Source organism: Aulonocara stuartgranti (assembly GCF_965226115.1).
Source record: "Aulonocara stuartgranti genome assembly, chromosome: 23".
Classification (NCBI taxonomy): Eukaryota; Metazoa; Chordata; class Actinopteri; order Cichliformes; family Cichlidae; genus Aulonocara; species Aulonocara stuartgranti.
In genome coordinates, this window is record NC_138958.1 from 40,249,029 (window position 1) to 40,270,267 (window position 21,239).

Here is a 21,239-nt window from a genome sequence, read left to right on the forward strand (position 1 = left end):
AGCCAAAACTTGAGCAGTTTATTACCTGCTCTCCTGACACAAAACTAAATACTCGCATTTCTTAAGTTGGCATCTTTTTTTTTTTTTTTTTTCATCCTTTTTTTTTTTTTTTTTTTTTAGGACAGGGGGAAAGAATGAAAGAAAGAGGGGGAGAGAAAGAAAGAAAACCAAAGGGGAGAAGAGACGGTGAGAAGGGGGGGAAGAGAGAGAGAGAGAAAACAAAAAAAACAGGGGAGACAGCAAACAACAAAGAGCAACATAATAATATATATAAAAAAAAAAAAAGCACCATCACAATAAACTAGCTAGTCATAGATATCAATAGTTACTAAATAATAAACGATATTGTGCAGCACGCAAGATAGACAGCGCACAGTGTGCTTTGAGGCAGCAGCCAAGAAAGCTGTAGTCCGCATCTGTGAATACCCATGTGTACACCTGTGTGCATACCTGTGTGGATCAGCATGCTTGCATTCCAAAGGTTTCTCCATGCAATGATCTGCTATAGAGTGTGGGGAGCCACAGCCCTGTCCTCTATGGTATCAAGCAGGTATGGAGGAGATCAAAACTCCAGACATCCAGAGGCCCCCAGAACACAAGAGACCAAGGAAGACCCACAGAGGGGCAGCTGCATCACTGTCCCAGTAAGAGCTAAGGAGAGTCCCAGATGAGGGCTCATTCAGCAGCCGCAGAGCAGAAGCCAGGGGGAGTTGCAGTGACGCGCCCGTGAGCTCCGCCGGCAGCCAGCTGTGCCTGAGTGACCGAGCCCCAGGCCGAGAGGCCGGGGGCACCCCACCTCCGAGGTGGCCCGAGCGAGCCCCAATAAGCGGCCGCCAAGGAGTGAGCTGGTGTGTACCCGGACGCCCACCCCCAGATACAAAGAACCACCAACGCACCGATACCTGAGGGAGTCCGCCACCGGCAGGGGAAGTGGTGGTGGGTGGAGATAGGCCTCCAAACCTTGGAGGGCCCGAGATGTCCCCAGAGAGGTGGCGTCTGATACCCAACCTGACATATAGACACAGACATACAGGCACACACAGACACAAACATCCATTCCCACCCTCATGCTCTCATATGTACTTCACACTCAACCGACGTGGAGACAGACATAAAGGGACGCTGTATACACGATCACACTCCCCAAGCGTACTCTACTAACCGGGTCTAGGTACCCTTGCCCCTGGAGGGGGGAACTGCACCCAGACCCAGGTGGTGTTACCCTTTTCCCTGCGGTGGGGAGAGGCAGACCGCCCCGACTCCGCAGCAGCAGGGAGGCCCCAGACCGCAGTCGGACGGCCCACTCCTCCTAGCCCCCCCGCTCCAGTAGGCCGCAGAGAATGGGGGTGAGAGAAGACTCCAAACCTTGGAGTTGGCATCTTTAAGCAAGGATGCCTTAGGATTTAAAGTTGCCACACTGAATGCACAAAGACTAACATGTGACCAACATAAAGGGGTACAAAGGTCAAATCCAAAATGATTATTCAACCTGCTACAACACAAAATCAGAGCAGCCACGAATAATCACATTCACAAGTGATCGGTGGTTCCACCACACAAACGGTCACATACAAGTGGCCTCATACCACAACAAGTTGCTGTAATATACAAAATTCATTAAAGCAACGCTAAAAACAATAATACCCTAACTTTACATACCTACATGCCGGCAAAGTTATGTGCCATTAGCGATGTTAGTACTAACTGGGTTTTAAAACCTTTACTTTAAAATATACGCTGCTATATATATACCTGACATTAATCTAACAGAAAATGTGATACTTTTATGGATAATTAAAGTCAGTCATATATCCACAAACACAACAAGCTGAAAATCAGTGAATGCTGCCAAATATCACGGCATAAGCAGGATCCACTGCACTGTTAATGTTAGCTATGTTATATTGCTGCCTCTGTGGTGTCGAGCCAAACGGGCTTTAACGTGTGTTTGAACCAGCTGACGGTTCACTCGTTAAGCTGAAAGAAAGATGCTTTAATCACAGCAGTCACACGTGTCCACTGTACCATCTGGGACTCTTCTTGTTTAGCACTTGTAATAACACAAACTGTTGGATTGTGTGTCCACAGGTGTTTGTACTTTGCATCGTAATAAAATGACGGTAAAAGGCCCCGCCCATAACCTATCCATGTCTTACCATGCAACGACTCTGTGAGTGGACTGGAGAAGGGTTGTGGTAGAGTCCTCCGTCAGGAATGAGATATGTGTGCCAACCTTTTATTCTTCCTTACAATTATTATGCCATAATGTTGTAAGGAGCCGCTCTGCTAACAGGTTATGGGCCCAGAGCAGCAGGAAAGAGATCCTGGAACTGCCAAAGGAAGGGTAGCGTTTCCTGAAACTGCAAGTTACCGGCAGGTGTTAACAGTTTGGCACGATCGAGTGAGTAAGCGTTTTTGTGCATCATGAGCAGACGCACGGCAGAGTCGGGCAGTCGATATTCCCGTTTGCAGTTTGATGGAGATGAAAGGAAATATGAGATATGGGAAACGAAGTTCCTTGGTCATCTCAGGCTACAAGGTTTGAAAGATGTCATCTTGAAGGCTGAGGGTGATGAAGAAGCCGATGGTGAAGATGATGACAAAAATGCAGAAGCATATGCAGAGTTGATACAATTTCTAGATGACAAAAGTTTATCGTTAGTTATGAGAGATGCAGTGGATGACGGACGGAAAGCCCTAAAAATTTTGAGAGGTCATTATGCAGGAGTGGGCAAGCCGAGGATCATAAGTCTGTACACCGAACTTACGTCTCTCACAAATGAAAAGGATGAAAGTGTGACGGACTATATTATCCGAGCAGAAGCAATTATCACAGCGTTAAAAAATGCGGGCGAGTCATTAACTGATGGACTTCTGATCGCAATGGTAATGAAAGGTCTACCAGAGATGTTTAAACCTCTGATTGTGCACGTTACACAGAGCGAAGCAAAAACCACATTTTCAGAGTTTAAAGTAAAACTCAGAAGTTATGAAGAAACCGAGAGAATGCGTGCGGCTGTGACGGATGACAACGTAATGAGGACAAAAGTGCAATTAGACCAGGATCCTACTTCATGGCGAGCAGATGACCGAAGATCAAAGAATAATGAGATTGTGTGTTTTAAATGTGGACTAAAGGGACACACTGCAAGAACGTGCCGATCCAGAGTATGGTGCAGTTTTTGCCGGAGTAGTACACACAAAGATGCGACCTGTAGAAGGAAGCTAATACGGGATGAAGCGAGAGGGGTTGTGGAGAAGGACTACGCGTTCAAGACGGGATCCGAACCTCTGAGGGTCCCGGACGGCGGCCAAGAGATGCTGGATAACCAGCTACTGGTGGATACGGGAGCGACGTCACATATCTTTACGAAGATCGAGAGTTTTAAGACTTTTGATGACACATTTCGACCTGAGGCTCATTGTGTAGAGTTGGCTGACGGGAGGCGGAGCAGAGGAGCTGCAAAGCGGCGTGGAGATGCTGAGATAAGTATGATTGACAGTAAAGGACGCAGTCACAAGGTAACATTGAAACAAGCACTCTACATTCCATCGTTTCCACAGGACATTTTTTCAGTAAAAGCAGCTACTAGTAACGGAGCCACTGTGGTTTTCAAACACGGGGACAGTTTTCTTAAACATGTTGATGGAACAAAATTCCCTATATATGAACATGAGAGACTGTTCTTTATAAACACTGTGCAAGAGTTTGAAGAGAAATGTAATGGATGTTTTGATATGCAAACGTGGCATGAAATTCTAGTACACTGTAATTATGAGGATGTTCAAAATCTGCAAAATGTTGTTGATGGAATGGAAATTAAGGGTAAAATCAACAAAAATATGCAATGTGAAACCTGTATACAAGGGAAGTTCATTCAAACTAGTAATCGAGAACCAGATGAAAAGGCCAGGGCAGCATTAGAGTTGGTACATACGGACTTAGCTGGTCCGATTACGCCGAACTCTAAAGAAGGGTTTAAGTATGTTCTGTCGTTTGTTGATGATTATTCAGGTGCAACATTTGTATATAATCTGAAACACAAAAGTGATACAACTCAAGCAACTGAAAGATTTATTGCAGAGATGGCGTCATATGGGAAAATCAAGTGCATTCGTTCTGATAATGGAACTGAATTTACAAGCAGACAGTTCAGAGATTTATTAAGTAGACATGGCATTAGGCAGGAAACTTCGGCGCCATATTCGCCTCATCAAAACGGAACAGCAGAGAGGAACTGGCGTACACTTTTCGACATGGCGAGATATATGTTAGTTGAGAGCGAATTGCCAAAGTCTTTATGGCCATATGCAGTACAAACCGCGGGAGTGATTCGGAACCGATGTTTTAACAAACGTACAGGTCAGACAGCGTATAAGATGTTAACTGGAAAAAGACCTGATCTTTCTAGAATGAAAAAATTTGGATCATTGTGCTATGCTTATAAACAAAATAGGGGAAAGCTGGATCCAAGATGTGATAAAGGTGTTTTCTTGGGATATGACAAAAATAGTCCAGCATATTTGATCCATTTCCCAAAGACCGGGAAGGTTGAGAAGCACAGATTGATAAAAATACTAAATCCCGCGACAATGGATCAACAAACACAGAGTGATTAAAAATGTATGAAGATGAGGTTTATGAATCCAGAAAAGATGGTGAACCCAAACAGACGAAGGATGAGGATATTCCAGATGGTAGTGAAAGCAGTCAAACTGAGTCCGAGGTTAAAACTGATGATAAAGTAGATGCTGGAGCTACACGTTATCCATCCAGAATTAGAAAGAGACCTGATTATTTGAGTGATTATATCACGGATGTGAAAGAGTGTGAAAATGAACAGATGCAAATCAGTGTTGATTATTGCTACAGATTGTTGTGTGAAATACCCACATCATTTAGTGAAGCTATTGTGTCAAGTGAGTCAAAAGAATGGGAAAGGGCGATGAATGAAGAAATTCAATCCCTTAAGGAGAATGACACATTTACTTTAACCACTTTACCAGAGGGTAAGAAAGCAGTGGGGGGTAAATGGGTCTATGCCGTTAAAAAGAACTCAGACAGATATAAAGCTCGATTTGTGGCTAAAGGGTTTAGTCAAACAAAAGGAGTTGATTATGAGGAGACTTTTTCACCGACTGCTAACTTATCGAGTGTGAGAGTTTTGATGCAGAAAGTGATTCAAGATGATATGTTGGTTCACCAGATGGATGTCAAAACCGCCTATCTACACGCACCAATAAATGAAGAAATATATATACAACAACCAGAAGGTTTTGAGACAGAATCAAGTGAGACTAATAAACTGGTGTACAGACTAAAGAAATCACTTTATGGGCTGAAGCAATCAGGTCGTAACTGGAATCAAACCTTACATGACTATTTAAGCAGTTGTGGATTTAGACAAAATATTGCTGATCATTGCGTGTATTCAAAAGAGACTGAAAGTGAAAAGGTAATCATCATAGTGTGGGTGGATGATTTACTCATTGCAGCTAACAATGAAAATGTGCTTTCAGGCGTGAAAGAAATGCTCTCTTCTAAATTCCAAATGAAAGATCTGGGGAAACTTAACCATTTCCTAGGAATAGATTTTCTTCAAGAAAAAGAATGTGTCCAAATGTCACAGAAAATATATATTGAGAACATTTTAGAGAGATTTAACATGCAAAACTGTAAGCCAAGGTTAACACCTTGTGAACAGAAATGGGCTCATTCTGATAAATCCGAGACATTACCAGATGTGAGGAGATATCGTGAAGCGGTAGGTTGTCTTATTTATCTGAGCTATTGTACGCGACCTGATTTATGCTATGTTGTCAGCAAACTGTCACAACATTTCAATGCGCCAACTGCTGATGATTGGACAGCAGTGAAACATGTTTTGAGGTATTTAAAAGGTAGTCGAGGAAAAGAACTGTGTTTTAGGAAATGTTCAAGTGGAAAACTAGGTCTACAAGCATACAGTGATGCAGATTGGGCATCCGATGTTTCTGATAGACGCAGTATGACAGGTTATTGTGTAAGCCTAAATGAAAATGGTCCTTTGATATCATGGAAAACCAAAAAGCAGACAACTACAGCATTATCAACTTGTGAAGCCGAATACATGGCATTAGCAGCAACAATTCAGGAATGTATGTATTTGACTTATTTGATTCAAGATCTTGATGAGTTTAAGTATGAAACACCTATGATATTGGAGGACAATCAGGGAACAATCGCTTTGTCAAAAAATCCAGTGAACAGACAAAGATGTAAACACATTGATGTGAAATATCATTTTATAAGGTCAGCTGTACATGAAAGGAAAGTGCTCATTGATTACTGTCCAACTGAGTCAATGGTAGCAGATATGATGTCTAGTCTAAGCTAGAAAAATTCTCTGTATTTGTGTTTGGAATGTAAGATGTTTTTTTGGAGGATTGTTCTTCCCAACCTGTGTACAAGTGGGGGTGTTGGATTGTGTGTCCACAGGTGTTTGTACTTTGCATCGTAATAAAATGACGGTAAAAGGCCCCGCCCATAACCTATCCATGTCTTACCATGCAACGACTCTGTGAGTGGACTGGAGAAGGGTTGTGGTAGAGTCCTCCGTCAGGAATGAGATATGTGTGCCAACCTTTTATTCTTCCTTACAATTATTATGCCATAATTGTTAGGTATTTTAGTACCATGGTAGCATTTACTGGATATTGTTTTATAGTGACATTATGCAGGAAAACTCTGTCATTCAATAAGGCCCCTTTGTTTCAGTGTTTTTCTCTTTGACCCAAGAATTGATGTGTGAGAATCACAGGCTGGTACAAGGTTGAAATACCACAGAGATCACTCCCTCAGCTACATTAGTTTCTTAATCTTTTAGACGCCTGTTGAAGGCCAAATGGTTTGTTTCAGATTTCACTAATGAAAGAACTCTTCGTTTTGTGCCTTGAAAATATGTCGCTGAGATAATCACAATTGTAGCTGAACTGATAAACTACACAAAGGATGCTTCTTCACCCAAGGGCAGGAAGACGCTCCCTTATCTTGGTCTGTACTGGTTTAAACTGATAATCTGCTGTCTCATGAATTTTACCCTCTATATAAACTGTTGTACTTGTGAATAAAGTTGAGTCAATTTGGGAAGACAATCTAAAGCAGTCTCTGTTTTCTTGTTCTCCCAAGCTGCTCCCGAGCTCGTACTAACACGCTGAATGGCATGCTTGAATATTACTTGAGAATATATTTGACTGTGTTACAGACTAAGGGACATTCTCTGCTGATAGGTGAAGGTACATTCTCTGCTGATAGACGTCCACGCCTCGGAGGAAGTCGATCCACGGATTAGGCCCTGGAAACCGTTTCCTTCAATTTTGGTGTCAGAAGTGGGATCCTGACGAAGGTAGGCACTCGTCTTTTATTTTATAAGACTGTGTTATGCCTTTCTCAGTGATCCACATAGAAACGGGATACGCTGACGAGGCCTTCTTCAGTGGCCCACATAGTAACAAGTGGGATACACTGAGGAGCCTTCTTTAGTGGCCCACATAGAAACACAGGAAGTTGCCTGTTGTTTTGTAAATTAAAGCAGAAAGGACACAGGAAGTTGCCTGCTGTCATAAACTAAGAAGTTGCTCACCAGCAGAAAGGACACAGGAAGTTGCCTGTGGTCATAAAACGAGAAGTTGCTCGTTAAAAAGTGAGAAGTTGCTCACTAAAAAGATAAAATTGCTAGCAAAAAATCAAGTAACCTCAGGTGTGCCACAGCAAAATAAAAACTAACTTAAATCCTTCAAGCGTCTAAACCCCTCTGGAAATCACTGACCATGGGTCAGAATAATTCAAAGACCTTAGACGGGTCCGATAAAAAATCAAAATTAACTGTAAAACCGAAAAAAATAAAATATAAAATCACAAATAGCGGACCACCACTTGGGTGGGCCTGATTATAGATATATATTATGTCAACGAATCCCAGGTGTGACTGAATCTCAGCTTATTGAAGAAGTAGAGGAACTAGACCCTAAAAATGACCAAGCAGCCAACACCACCTCGTTTTTGTGGATAAACGATGACAAAATCACAGCCTTTTTTCAAAATCTAAAGAAATTTCTGCTCACAATGTCTAGAGATAAACTTGATTTAAATGCAGTAACCATGTGTAAGCAAAAGCCAGATGAATCCATTCTAGTTTTTATGAAACGTTTCACACACTGCTGGACTAATGAGGCATGCATGCCTGAAGGAGGAAATGATCAGATTTTCATAACAACATTCTTAAACAATATTCATCCAGAATGTTCACAACTATTGAAGCTGACTGCCACTGATAATCTCTATGACATGAAGATAAAGAACTTTATCACACTTGTCAAAACAAAAGCTGGTGCAGATCTTTTCCCCAACAGCACGAAGGCTAAAAGTGTTAAGATGATGTTGAATTTTGATGTTGAAGGCTCAGAGGAAAGTGAAAAAATGATGTATGCAGGGGCCCCGTCCCCTCAACAAGCGCAGCAGGGAGATTTCAGAAGGAGAGATAGGAGTGGAGACGTATGTTTTTACTGTGGAAAAATAGGACACTGGAGGAGGGAATGCAAATCAGCAGCACATAGGTCTCAACCACAAAACACAGGACCAGCTCCTGCCACTAGGCGTCAGCAGAGCTCTTACAGACAAGGTAACTGGCAACGCAGACAGGAATCACATCAAAGAAACGGCCCCTTTGCACTTAGGGAGCAACCTTATAATCCACATTTTAATCCCCATCCATATGATAACGAAAGACTGGACCAACCATAGGGAGGCCCAGGTGAGGATGAGGGACAGTGTGAAGCACTACACACGATGCTGCATTTGCAATTGTCCCGTAACACAGAAAGCTTGCCCATGTTAGATATAGAAATAGGTGAAAAGATTTATTCTTTTTTAGTTGACAGTGGAGCCACTAAAAGTTCACTGTCTGGAAAATTCTATAGTGGGCCTGTTTCCTCTGTGTGCATCAACACCATGGGAATAAACGGAACTCTAGTGCAATGCCCCAAAACTCATTCTCTAAAAACACGCTGGGGCCCAAAACCAGACGAAATTACATATCATCCATTCATAATTATTCCAAACTCGCCTGTGAATCTATTAGGCAGAGATTTAATGGCAAAAATGAACTTGTGTATTTCATTTAACACAAAGGGTGAAATGTTTGCAGATACTGATAACAGCTATGTTTTCTCTGCCCTATGCACCGACACCATGGAGAAGGAACAGCCTCTGTGTCAGCTGGACGCCTCAGCGGAGAATGAACTCAATATCCATCTGACTGGTATCCCACGTCACACTCTGTGTCAAAAACATGTGCAAACACCGTTACCAGGTAGCCCCATGCCTGGAAGCCACATATTTGTTTCTCTCACACTGTTCAACAACATGATAACTGCTCACACCAGTGAAGGCCAAACAGTGGTTTTGTCACATAACTCAGACATAGGCTATGACATTACTGCACCATGTCGACACATAGATCTAACCTACCCCATACACTGTACTATCTCTGCTGTCACATTGCCAGCTGAATATCAAAACATGACATTATGGTCAAGAGGTGAGAATGATGTAGGATTTATTGACTGTACACCTTATCATGCTCAGCTGAAAAACAACAAGCCGGTATATGTCAAGCAATATCCCACTCCCAGGAACTTGAAGCTGCTCACACGCTCCACAGCCGTCCCCTTAATGTGGATGGGTGGATGTGGGTCAGCATTCCTCCTGTAGTCCACGATGAGCTCCTTGGTCTTCTCGGTGTTAAGCAGCAGGTTGTTTCTGTCGCACCACTCAGCCAGACGATCCACCTCCTCCCTGTAGGCGGCCTCATCGTTGTCACTGATGAGGCCAATCACCGTGGTGTCATCTGCAAACTTAATGATGGTGTTGGAACCATCAGCCGGTCTGCAGTCGTGGGTGAAGAGGGAGTAGAGGAAAGGGCTCATCACACAGCCTTGTGGTACACCGGTGTTCATTGTGATGGTAGATGAGCAGCGGTTATCCAGCCGGACATGTTGGGGGCGGTTAGTCAGGAAGTCCAGTAACCATTTGCAGATGAGGGAACTGATGCCCAGGTCTGTCAGTTTCCTGACAAGATAAGATAAGATAAGATAAGATCTTATATATAATACATCTACATATACACTGTCAAAGATACTGGTCTTTGAGTGAAGATTTAAGTTGATAGGAAATATAAATAACTTCAACTTGAATCTTTACTGAATCTCAGTATTTGTCAGAGTTCATGTTCACTGCTGTAATAACTAGGGCTGGGTATCGTCACTGATTTCTAGAATCGATTCAATTCCGATTCACAAGGTCCCGAATCGATTCGATCCACGATTCGATTTAATTCGATTCGATTCGATTTAAATCTGGGAAATTTTGACAGTCAGAAATATAATTCAGATCAGTACATTTACATATTTTTGTATCAATAAAAAGGAAGCTGACACACGCAAGACTTTATCAAAGGGGTAAGCGTCACAGCAGATGCCTTTGTGTCAAAGCAGCTGAAGATAAAACACAGAAAAACATGAAGGTGATTTTCCTGGCCTGGGATTTTATAAAAATATTCTGCAGTACATCAAAAACGAAAGAAAACCATTAATCAACATATGAACATTACCTCTGACGTTACAGCGGTTTTATTAGAGACACGGTTAAGCGTTTTGCATTTTGAATAATTTTAAAAAGTTTAAATTTGTTCAGTATTGAACAGCAGAAATGAGGTTTTCTTTTCGGAAGAATGTAAAAGGGAAAAAAACAGCGGCCGACAGCGCTGTAAGCAACAGTAGACTTGTGCGTAACAAGCAAGCGAATAATGAAGAAAGGGAAACTGTTCGAGAGAGAGAGAGAGAGAGAGAGAGCGAGAGAGAGCTGTGCATCGTGTTGGAAGCAAAACAGTAAAAGTCAGAGTGAATTCATGACAATGTTTATGTGAAGCTTCTTTTGCTGCTGGTTCGGTCAATATTGTTTGGAGAGACATCAAACCAACAGCTTTAGAATCAGCGCATAAAGGGCGTGAACACAAAGCGCGGACCCGCCGACAGATCAGAATCAGCGAGCTGTCGGCTTTCAGCCCGGACCGTGAGAAAGGCGACATCTAACTGATTCTGATCCGCGAGTCGCGCTGTCTGTTTAAGTCTATGTGCAGAATCCGTGTACCTGCTCTCATTTACTGTCTTAACTGTTTGGTGGTTCTTGAAATTTTGTGATCTTTCACCAGAGATTCTGGCATTTCGGGCAAAATAAATTTATATTAAAAAATCGATTCAGGATTTTAATGAATCGATTTTACGTTATCCAAGCCAGAATCGATTTTAATCGATGAATCGATTATAAAAACCCACCCCTAGTAATAACTAATAATGATATAATTGATTAAATATAATAATAACTTTAATATTGGCCAATAAAAAATATACTACTATATTGGAACATAGTGAAGACCAATTATTTAAGAGAATAAAGAGAGGTTAGTTTATTTTGGAGACAAGCTCCACTTATTAAGAAACTTTTAAAAAGGCAGGAACGCTCTTTAGAGGTTTGTGGGTGGCTCTTAAAAGAGCCGTTGTGGGGAAGTCACTGGGACTTCAAATAGGCTATTCTTTTGGCTGCCAAGACACTGCTCCCTCCGCCAAGAAGTGGGCCATGAACTTCTCCCTCACCGGGACAACCTCTCTGGAGAAAATGTTGGCTGCTACACGACCCAGGCCTTGCAACGGCCAGAATTAAACCAGGTCTAAATAAAACAAAAAAAAAGGACTTTATAAGATAGACCTTTGAGTTAAGGCTGGGCGATATGGCCTAAAATCCATATCACGGTATAATTTGAAGCATGTGCGGTAACGATATATATCGCAATATATTCTTTTTACTGTATAATGTATTTTGCACACTTTAAGGCACACTTACAATCCCTTAATTTTCTCAAACATCGACAGTGTGCTTTATGTATGAATTCTGGGTGTGCTTACTGACGTCGAACCGATTTTATGTGGTACACGGCGCGCAGAAATCTGTCAAAAATGTTTTAGTACGACTTTGGTAAACTATGAAGGCACACCACTTGATGGATTATTGGAGCATTACGGCTGCCGTAGTCAGGAGCCTCGCGGAGTAATCTGGGTCCTAAACTCCAGCAGGTCCCAAAGTCAAACGAAAACTGCAGCATCACTGAGAGTTAAAACTGTCTAAATTCTTTCATCTTTAATAAAAATGATCGGCGTTGCTGCTTTACCAGGTGTAACAATTAAACGTAACATCCAGACATCCATGAAATCAGAACTTATTAAATTCAACGGAGTTAGAAGTTAGCAGGAAGTTAGCTCGCTAGTTTCCACCTAAACAGATATACCATGTTCTGACAGATTTCTGTGTGAATGTGTGCGTAAATGGGTGGATGACTGGATGTGTAAAGCGCTTTGGGGTCCTTAGGGACTAGTAAAGCGCTATACAAATACAGGCCATTTACCATTTTTGAAAAATTGAAAACGTACAGCTCTGCTAATGATGTGCTACGTAACCACTAGCAAAACAGCTACGTTAGCATAACATTAGCACATTGAAGCTGAAGGATGAACACTAACTTCTTACCACTCGATAAAAGTTAACGTGAGGAGTTCTGGTGGTTAGGGACAAATGCAGTTCCATGGCAGAATGCTATAAACAGACCAAACTTCAGTCAGGAGAACAACTGAGATGATCCATCCACAATATGAGGTTAGTGATTAATATACTGCAACAACATGAGAATAGAGCAGCTGCGAGAGAATTCAGCACTAATGAATCAATGGTAGGGAAGTGGAGGAAGCGCATTTTTTGGCTTTCCCCATATTCCAAAAGTGCTTGTCTCTTTGCTATTACTGTCGCCCGGCATAAGTGGCTGATGATGTTGTTTGCAGCTGCTGCAACGCTTTCGACCAAAACGTGGAATAGACCTTTTGTTACGTTGTGACTTTGATTGCAGTTCGTTACCTGTTAAACTCTCAGCTTTCCATCAGCAGGTCCTTCTCTACTGGAAATTAATCTATAAACATAACTTTACTCCTCACAATACCCCTATATGGAACAACAGGTATATCCGTTTGTGTAGGAAATCTGTGTACGTGGATGAATGGAGATCTAAAGGGATTTGGGCTGTAGCTCATTTTATGGATGATAATGGGGTCTTATTAAAACATGAGACGTTTTGTGAGAAATTTGATGTAAGATGTACTGTTAAGAGATATAAATCCCTAGTGAAAGCCATCCCAGTCCCTTTGAGATCAATGATAAAAGAAGATATTGTGCACTCTAAAATTTCTCCCGGACTGAGGCAGCTCTGCATAGCTGGAGCTGAATTTGGTGACAGCAGGTTTACAAACAAAGTGATCAGAAATATTTTGATCAACGACATTTGCCCTAATCCGGTTAAAAGAAATTATATCCTTAAAGAATTTGAGACCATGGAGGTTAAGGCGATAAGAAAAAAGTATATCTCACTTCCTCTTTCCCCTAAAGTAAAAGAGGTTCACTTTAAAATCATTAATGAGGTTTATCCAACCAATGAATTCTTAAGACGGAAATTTAACTTAGATGTGAACGCCTGCACATTTTGTGAAAATGATATTGAAAGTCTGGATCACTTGTTTTTCAACTGTGAATCAGTGCACTCCTTCTGGACTGACACACTGGCGTGCACAGATAGAGATGAGGTGGTGCTGAAGCACTTGCCCTTTTGCCCTCAGTCCAAAAAAGTGCCCTTTTGAAAGATGTGATTTTTTTTTTTTTTTTAAAGCTGCGCGATTTAAAAAGGTGTGAAAATAATGGCTTGATTTGTGCCCCTTCTTCAAAGACACCCGAACCCTGTCGCTTTTTCACTGTCACCGTGTCACGTGAACACGCTTGCAGTTCATTTGTTGTGAGGCGTGTAGCAGCGGCATGACATAGGAGTACTTGGAGTAGGCATAGTAGGCTAACTATAGCGACTGGGAGCCACGGCGGACAACACGGCAGCTCTTTCCCTTCCCAACCAGTCAGGTAACCCATGAATCGAGTGAAATTATTCTGTTTGCCCTCTAAGACCAACCTGCAATTGTTTTGTTGTGAAGTAGCCTGTCAGAAACTGCACATGACAAACTTTGCCAGCTTGCCCCCTCCATCCATCCATATGGATAAACAAAAAAACGACACATTTAAAATGTAACCTAAACCATTTAGGCAACCCCACTCTCCATCAATTCCGACCTTTTTGCATACACTATTGAAAATATCACGTTATGCTATAGGCTACATGCCGTTAGGCAGAGGGCTCTTTTGAGCCCATTTTTCGTTACAAATTTTAGGATGATCTCACGGAAATCTGTGAATAAATACAAAGTTTTCAAACTGAAGTCAGTGACGGGAAGACATCACACTTTTTAGAGATGGAACTGCAGAAAAACCTAAAACCTTGACATGATTATGAATAATAGAATTATGGACGTTTCTCCGTTTTTGTGGATTAGCCTTTCCATAACTAACGTCAACTACTGTCCTACTTTGGTAAGATTGAAATTAATGTCTTTGACTGTCTTTAGTAGGTGTCTCCTGTGAGAAAGTTAGAACACCGTCCAACTGTCTAAAGATGCAGTCTTTAGCCTAACTGGTTGTTACTGACTCAGCGATGCTCGCAGACATTTACGCACTGTGTTGTGACCTGATTGTGACAGAACAGTGACGTTGTTATTGGTAGTTTGAAGGGTACGGTGTTGGGGGTGGTGCATGTTAAAAGTTTTGAGAAGCACTGGTTAGACATGTTAATTTTTTTTGGTGTAACATATTGGCAACATTAACACATTAATTTGCTAAAGGAAAAATAGGCAGTTCCCAATTGCCTGTGAAAACGACCATTCTGCCCTGTTCTTGAAATGACCACAGTCAGTCTTATTCGTTCTCATACATTTTGGTCTATTTATTTACTAATTTCAGCAAGCATAATGCCTAGGAAAGAGAGGCTGAGAAAGGAGAAAGAAAGGGATCTACAACAGGCAGCCCAGGGAAGCAGTTCTCTGCTCTCCTGGATGAAAGCAAAGGAAAATGAAGATGAAAGGTCAGAGTCAAGGGCAGAGTCAGGTTCTATTTTAATGTTTTAATGTAACCTGCTCCTTGCAGTTAATTCTATTGAAAAATCTTAAAAGCTGTTCACACTTAGTTTTTAATGAACTTAATCAGCAGGCATTGAGCTAACTATTATTTTGTACCTACGAAAGTTATTTCTATGTTACAAGACTTGCAGTATGGGTTATTATTAAAACTATCTGTTTAAGCTTATTATTATGATAAATAATAATACTATTATTATTATTATTGTTCCATTGCAGTCAGTCACAGCAGGGAAGCAGCTCTATGCCATCTACCAGCATAGCAGAAGAGGGAGATATAGAAACAGATGAAGCCGCGACCAATGCAGCAACAGGTTCAGTTAGGCCTACAGACACTGATGTAGTGCTCTCTGAAGACCACAATGAGGAAGAACAGATCGATCACATAATGTCAAAGTTAGCAGCTTTACAATACCCAACAGATCCAACACACATCCATACATTTAAAATAAAGCGCAATGACAGATACGTTTCAATGTGCTGCAATGTGGGCCCATGTCAGCCTGATATACCTTACCCAAAAACTGAGGGGAGATCATTCCAGAAACAGTGGTTTTCTGCTAATGTGTGGCTGGAATACTCACCCACTGCTAATTCAATGCATTGTTTTAGTTGTCGGCTTTTCCTCTCGGATGAAAAATATAAAAGCAGAACAGCCTGGACAACTGATGGCATCAGAAAGTGGAGTACTGCTCTTGAAAAAATCAAACAACACTCCAGCGCAGAGATGCACATGACAAGCATGGTTAGATGGATCAATTTCCAGAAAAAGGCCCTTCAGTCTGCATTTGATGTTTCAGACGTAAAAGGGGTGGAAGTTAGAGAGCGAGAGAGGCAGACAAACAAAGAAATCCTGACAAGATTAATTGACCTAACAGTGTATCTTGCACGTCAGGGACAAGCATTCCGAGGTCATGATGAGAGTGAGTCCAGTGATAACCGTGGCAATTTTCATGAATTAGTCAATGTATTTTCCCGCTACGATAGTGTGCTGAAAATGCATTTGGAAAAAATTGCCACAGTTAAAGCCACCAAGACAAGGCCCCAGGTGTCACTGCTTTCCAACAGAAGTCAAAATGACATCATTGCAGCACTAGGAACTTACATCAGGAAGGAGATACAACGTGAAATAAAAGAGGCTGAAATGTATTCCATTCTACTTGATGAAACCTGTGATGTTTCACACAAAGAGCAAGTGTCATTTGTTGTGCGATATTTTCATCATATGCAAATAAAGGAGAGATTCATCGAAGTGTGCAATGTTGATACAACTACAGGCCAGGAGCTGGAGAATACAGTGTTCTTGCTTCTGCAAAAGAATGGCCTAGAGATGAAGAACATGTATGGTCAAGGCTATGATGGAGCAGCCAACATGAGTGGCATGTATAAAGGTCTCCAAGCTAGAATCCGTGCACACAATGAGAAGGCCCTCTATGTGCACTGCAAAGCCCATTGCCTCAATTTGGTACTAGTGGAGGCATCAAAGTCCAGCAAGCATTTTGTGACATTTTTCAACTTGGTGGAGAAATTGTATGCCTTTTGCTCAGGCTCCCCAAAGCGTCATGCTGCCTTGGTCAAATTTCAGGAGTCTCTCTTTCCTGGACAACGTGTTATGGAGCTCCAGCAGCTGTCAGATACTCGATGGGCTTGCAGGGAAAAAGCACTGAAGGCACTTCAGAGAAATTTGAAAGCCATTTTGATGCTCCTTGATGACATCAGTGACAGTGACCCACCTAACCTGGCCCAAGGTGATGCTCAGATGTACAGAAATGCCATTAATTTTATGTTCATTCTCTGCATGGAAATCACCACACCAGTATTCGAAGTCACTGCTTTGGCATCAGATTCTCTGCAGGAAGAAGGGTTGGACCATTCCACTGCCTACAAGGTAATTGATGGTGTGCTTCACACATTGCAAACCATGAGGTCTGAGGAGAAATTTGGAGAGATATTTAGATGTGCATCAGAGAAGGCAGAGAGTTTCAACATTCCAGTACCTACCGTGGTGCCTGGTCAGGAGAGAAAGCGGAAAGTTCCAGTGCGTTTCCAACACAGCACCACAGTGTCTCAAGTAGGTGCTCAGTTTGAGTCAGTGGAGGCATATTTCAGGAGTGGTGTATATTTCACCTTTCTGGACATCATGACTGGGGAACTGAACAGGAGGTTCAAAGGGGACAATACTGGAAGCCCAACGGCCAGAATCATTCAGTCCTTCCAGCCCTTAACTGTGCATGCTAACTGGGTAGGCCCACCAAACCCAGAAGCCATTGAAGCTGTCCACATCCTCTGTGAATTCTATGGAGAAGATGAGGACCAGCTCAAAACAGAATTAAAGGTCTTCCACTCCAGCTTTAGTTCAAAAGACCTCAGAGAAATATTTCTGATATTGAGGGAAAACAATGGCCAGCTGATCTTTCCTGCCTTTGTCAAAATGATTCAGATCTACGCAACACTACCAGTGACAACTGCGACAGTTGAAAGATCTTTTTCAAAGCTAAAAATAATCAAAAATAAACTAAGAAGTTTGTGTGGAGAAGAAAGGTTGTCTGATCTCCTCTTGTTGGCCATTGAGAAAGATGTGGAGATCAATTACAACGAGGTCATCAACATCTACAAAGACATGGCACCAAGAAGGATGCTTCTTTAGAGCAGTACACTCCATTTAATGGACACTTGAGAATATGTATGTATATAGTTTAGAGTTGGATACAGATTTTATCTTTTTGTGGTGTGATTTTTGATTTTTAGAGAATGTTTGGAAATAAAAGTCAAATTGCATTTAACCTGTGCGATTTTTTTATTATAAAAAGAAAAGGTTTTCCACATATGCAAAAAGTGCCCTTTTTTCCCCCTGGAGCACTTGCCCCCCAAAATGTCTGTGCACGCCACTGATAATAATATTTATAAACCTACCTGGCCAGCTGTCCAGTGATTAATTGCATAAGTACATGGAGGCAGGACCTCACAGCAGAAGCATACTTCTTAATATGTTATACATTATTATATGTATATTATATTTATTTTTCATCTATTGTATTTACAAACAGCAAGAAGTTACAAGCAAAGAAAGACCACACCATGGCACATGCTTAAATATCGAAAGTTTATTGATCAAATTTATTTATTAAAAAAATAGACATCATTTTTTCACCCAAAAAATACATGTTCAAAGCAACACGAGGTGGACCAATATCAGACAGAATTGTGAACTCAACTCTGTAGAGTAGGCAGTCATGAAGCAGTATTCCATGTTTGGCACTGATCACCACCTGCACTCATGTATATATCTTTCTACGTAGCACTTTTAATTCTTATTCTCATGTATATATCTCATGTATATCTCATGCATATATCTTTCTACGTAGCACTTTTAATTCTTATTCTTACTTTTATTTTTTTCATGTCTACTTAATCGCAATTTATGACAGTATGTTTGCACTGAAGCACCGCAGCAATTTCCTAATGTTGTAAACCTGCTCAACATTTGGCAATAAAACCCTTTCTGATTCTGATTCTGATTCTGATTCTGAGTACACTTTAATTTGTAAATTCAAGCTGTTCTTCATATTTTTGGCCACCAGATGTCACCAGAGATGACTGTGTTGAAAAGCTTCGGCATCAATAAGCCAGTATTGAAATATAATGTTTTTTCTGCTACATTTACAAAACAAGTTTTCCCAGTAGCCGAGTTTTAATCTTAGCTAGCTAGGACTCAATGGGCCATCTTTCAAGATTTATATCTTGTGTGTATGTGTGTAAGCCACCGCAGATGAACTGGGGAAAAATATAATTAAAAGCTGTACTTTTTTTTTTTTTTTTCAAATATTAAACTTTATTAAGAAACAGTATACAGAACATGTATACAATCAGAACAAAATTAACATATGCCAGGGGGTGTAATACAAAGAATTACAAACATTCAAATAATTTGTAATTACTACAAATAGTAATAGTTTTCATAGCCTTTTTGTTAAGTGATCCACTAATCAATTTTATGTAACATAAAACATCATTATAGTAATGTTTAAAATTAGGTTTTTTGTTACTGTATTTGCATTTGTGAAAATAAAATTTAGCTAAGATAACTAACAAGTTTATTATAAAGTAAACATCTTCTTTTTTTTGCCTTCGAAAGAAACAAAATACAACATTTTCCCATTTCACAGTAAAGTCTTTATAGAGATGTCCAGCAATGAATCTACTGAAGTCTTTCCAAAATGTTCTAGCGAATGAACAGATCCAGAAGAGGTGTTGCACAGTCTCAGGATGGCTTCCACAAAATCCACAGTTCACATTTATGTCCCTTTTGAACTTCGTCATGTAATGATTAGCAGGATAAAATTTATGCAGTATTTTAAATGAGACTTCCTTCACTTTATTCGTTACCAGATACTTGTTAGGAATTGTCCATACTCTTTTCCAGTTAATGTCACTGACAAAGAAATTCCAATAAGAGACCACATGTGGGATAGTTAGAGATTCTGTCTGGAATAAAGCACGGATATTCTTATTACTTTTACTGTGGTTTGTTAGACAGATTCTTCCTATGTGTGAATCTAAAGGGTTGGGGAGAGAAACAGATGATATGCAAGGTTGAATACCTTTAAAAAGCATTATAATACCCGTAGGTATTGCATCAAATAATATGGCATATTCTTTGGGTGTGGCTGGAAATTTATAGGTGTTTAAGAATTCTGAATAGGACATAAGCTGCCCATTAGGATTAAACAGCTGATTCACTAAAACAATCTGTTTCTCAACCCACCTAGAAAAAAATAATGATTTATTTTTATACACTATGTTCCTATTATTCCAAATTGAATACGTGTGGGGTGTAAAGTTGTGTTTATATATAAGGGACCAAGCTAGTAGAACTTGTTTGTGAAACATCGAGAGCTTTTCTGGAAGCTTATCTATATTATAATCACAACCTAAGATAAAACTTAGACCACCAAACTTAGAGAAAATGTAGTGAGGAATAAAATTCCAAATGGATACCGGATTTTTAAGAAAATGTTTAGCCCAATTAATCTTAAATGTATTGTTTAGAGTAGTAAAATCCAAAACATTGAGACCACCGTGTTCATAGTCATTCATCAATACACTTTTTCTGATGTAATGTGTCCGGTTTTTCCAAAGGAAGTTGAAGAGCATTCGGTCAATATCCTTACAAGTTTTGCCGTCCACATGCAGAGAAATTGCTGCATAAGTCAGTCGAGACAGACCTTCTGCTTTTGAGAGCAATACCCTTCCTCTTAAACTTAAATCTCTCTGCAACCATTGATTTAATTTGGTTTGAGATTTTTTAATAATTGGGGGAAAATTTAGTAAAATTCTGTCTTTTGGATCTTTGCAGATAATCAGACCTAAATATGTTGCTTCATTTTTAACTGTTATATTACAAATACTCTGAACATTACACTCTTTGACAGGTAATAACTGACATTTATTTAAGTTTAGGACCAATCCAGACCCTTTTGAGAAATCCTCTATTACACGTAAAGCAATTGGCACTTGGCTGGCATTTTTAAGAAAAATTGTGGTATCGTCTGCCAATTGACTGATGACAATCTCTCTGTCTGCTATGTTTATACCCTTCACAGGGCTATTCAAAATATGAGAGGCAAGAATTTGGGTGCAAAGTAAAAAAAGATAAGGGCTAATCGGGCAACCTTGGCGTACACTTTGATTAAGACTAAAACGAAAAGTGGTGCCATTTTTCATTCTAATAGAACTATTAGCATTGGAATACAGAGTTTTGATAGCTCTGCAGAAGATATCACCAAAACCAAATTTCTGAAGTGTAAGAAATATAAATTCATGCTCAATTGAGTCAAAGGCTTTATAGAAGTCCAGGAGAAGGATAAATGAGTCATCAGATATTAATGCTGAGTAGTCCAGAATATCCAAGAAGAGTCTAATATTATTGGAGATGTGCCTGTTTGTCATAAAACCAGACTGTGTCTCGTCTACAATATCGTCCAAAATATATTTAATTCTTCTAGCTAGCAATAGAGCTAATGTTTTATAATCATTATTTAGGAGGCTTATTGGTCTCCAGTTGTCTATATAAAAGCTGTACACATGAACAG

At 40.5% G+C, this 21,239-nt stretch overlaps 1 protein-coding gene across 1 annotated transcript; it reads left to right on the plus strand.

Annotated features, from left to right (window-relative positions):
* Window positions 1-12,146: 12,146 nt before the first annotated feature.
* Window positions 12,147-17,794, plus strand: LOC309701271 (zinc finger MYM-type protein 1-like; the record flags this gene model as incomplete). Its single annotated transcript, XM_082525363.1, has 3 exons — window positions 12,147-12,745; window positions 14,975-15,095; window positions 15,367-17,794. Exons 2-3 carry the CDS (start codon window positions 14,983-14,985, stop codon window positions 17,792-17,794), a joined length of 2,541 nt encoding a protein of 846 aa, XP_082381489.1. The 5' UTR covers window positions 12,147-12,745; window positions 14,975-14,982.
* Between the last annotated feature and the right edge of the window lie 3,445 nt (window positions 17,795-21,239).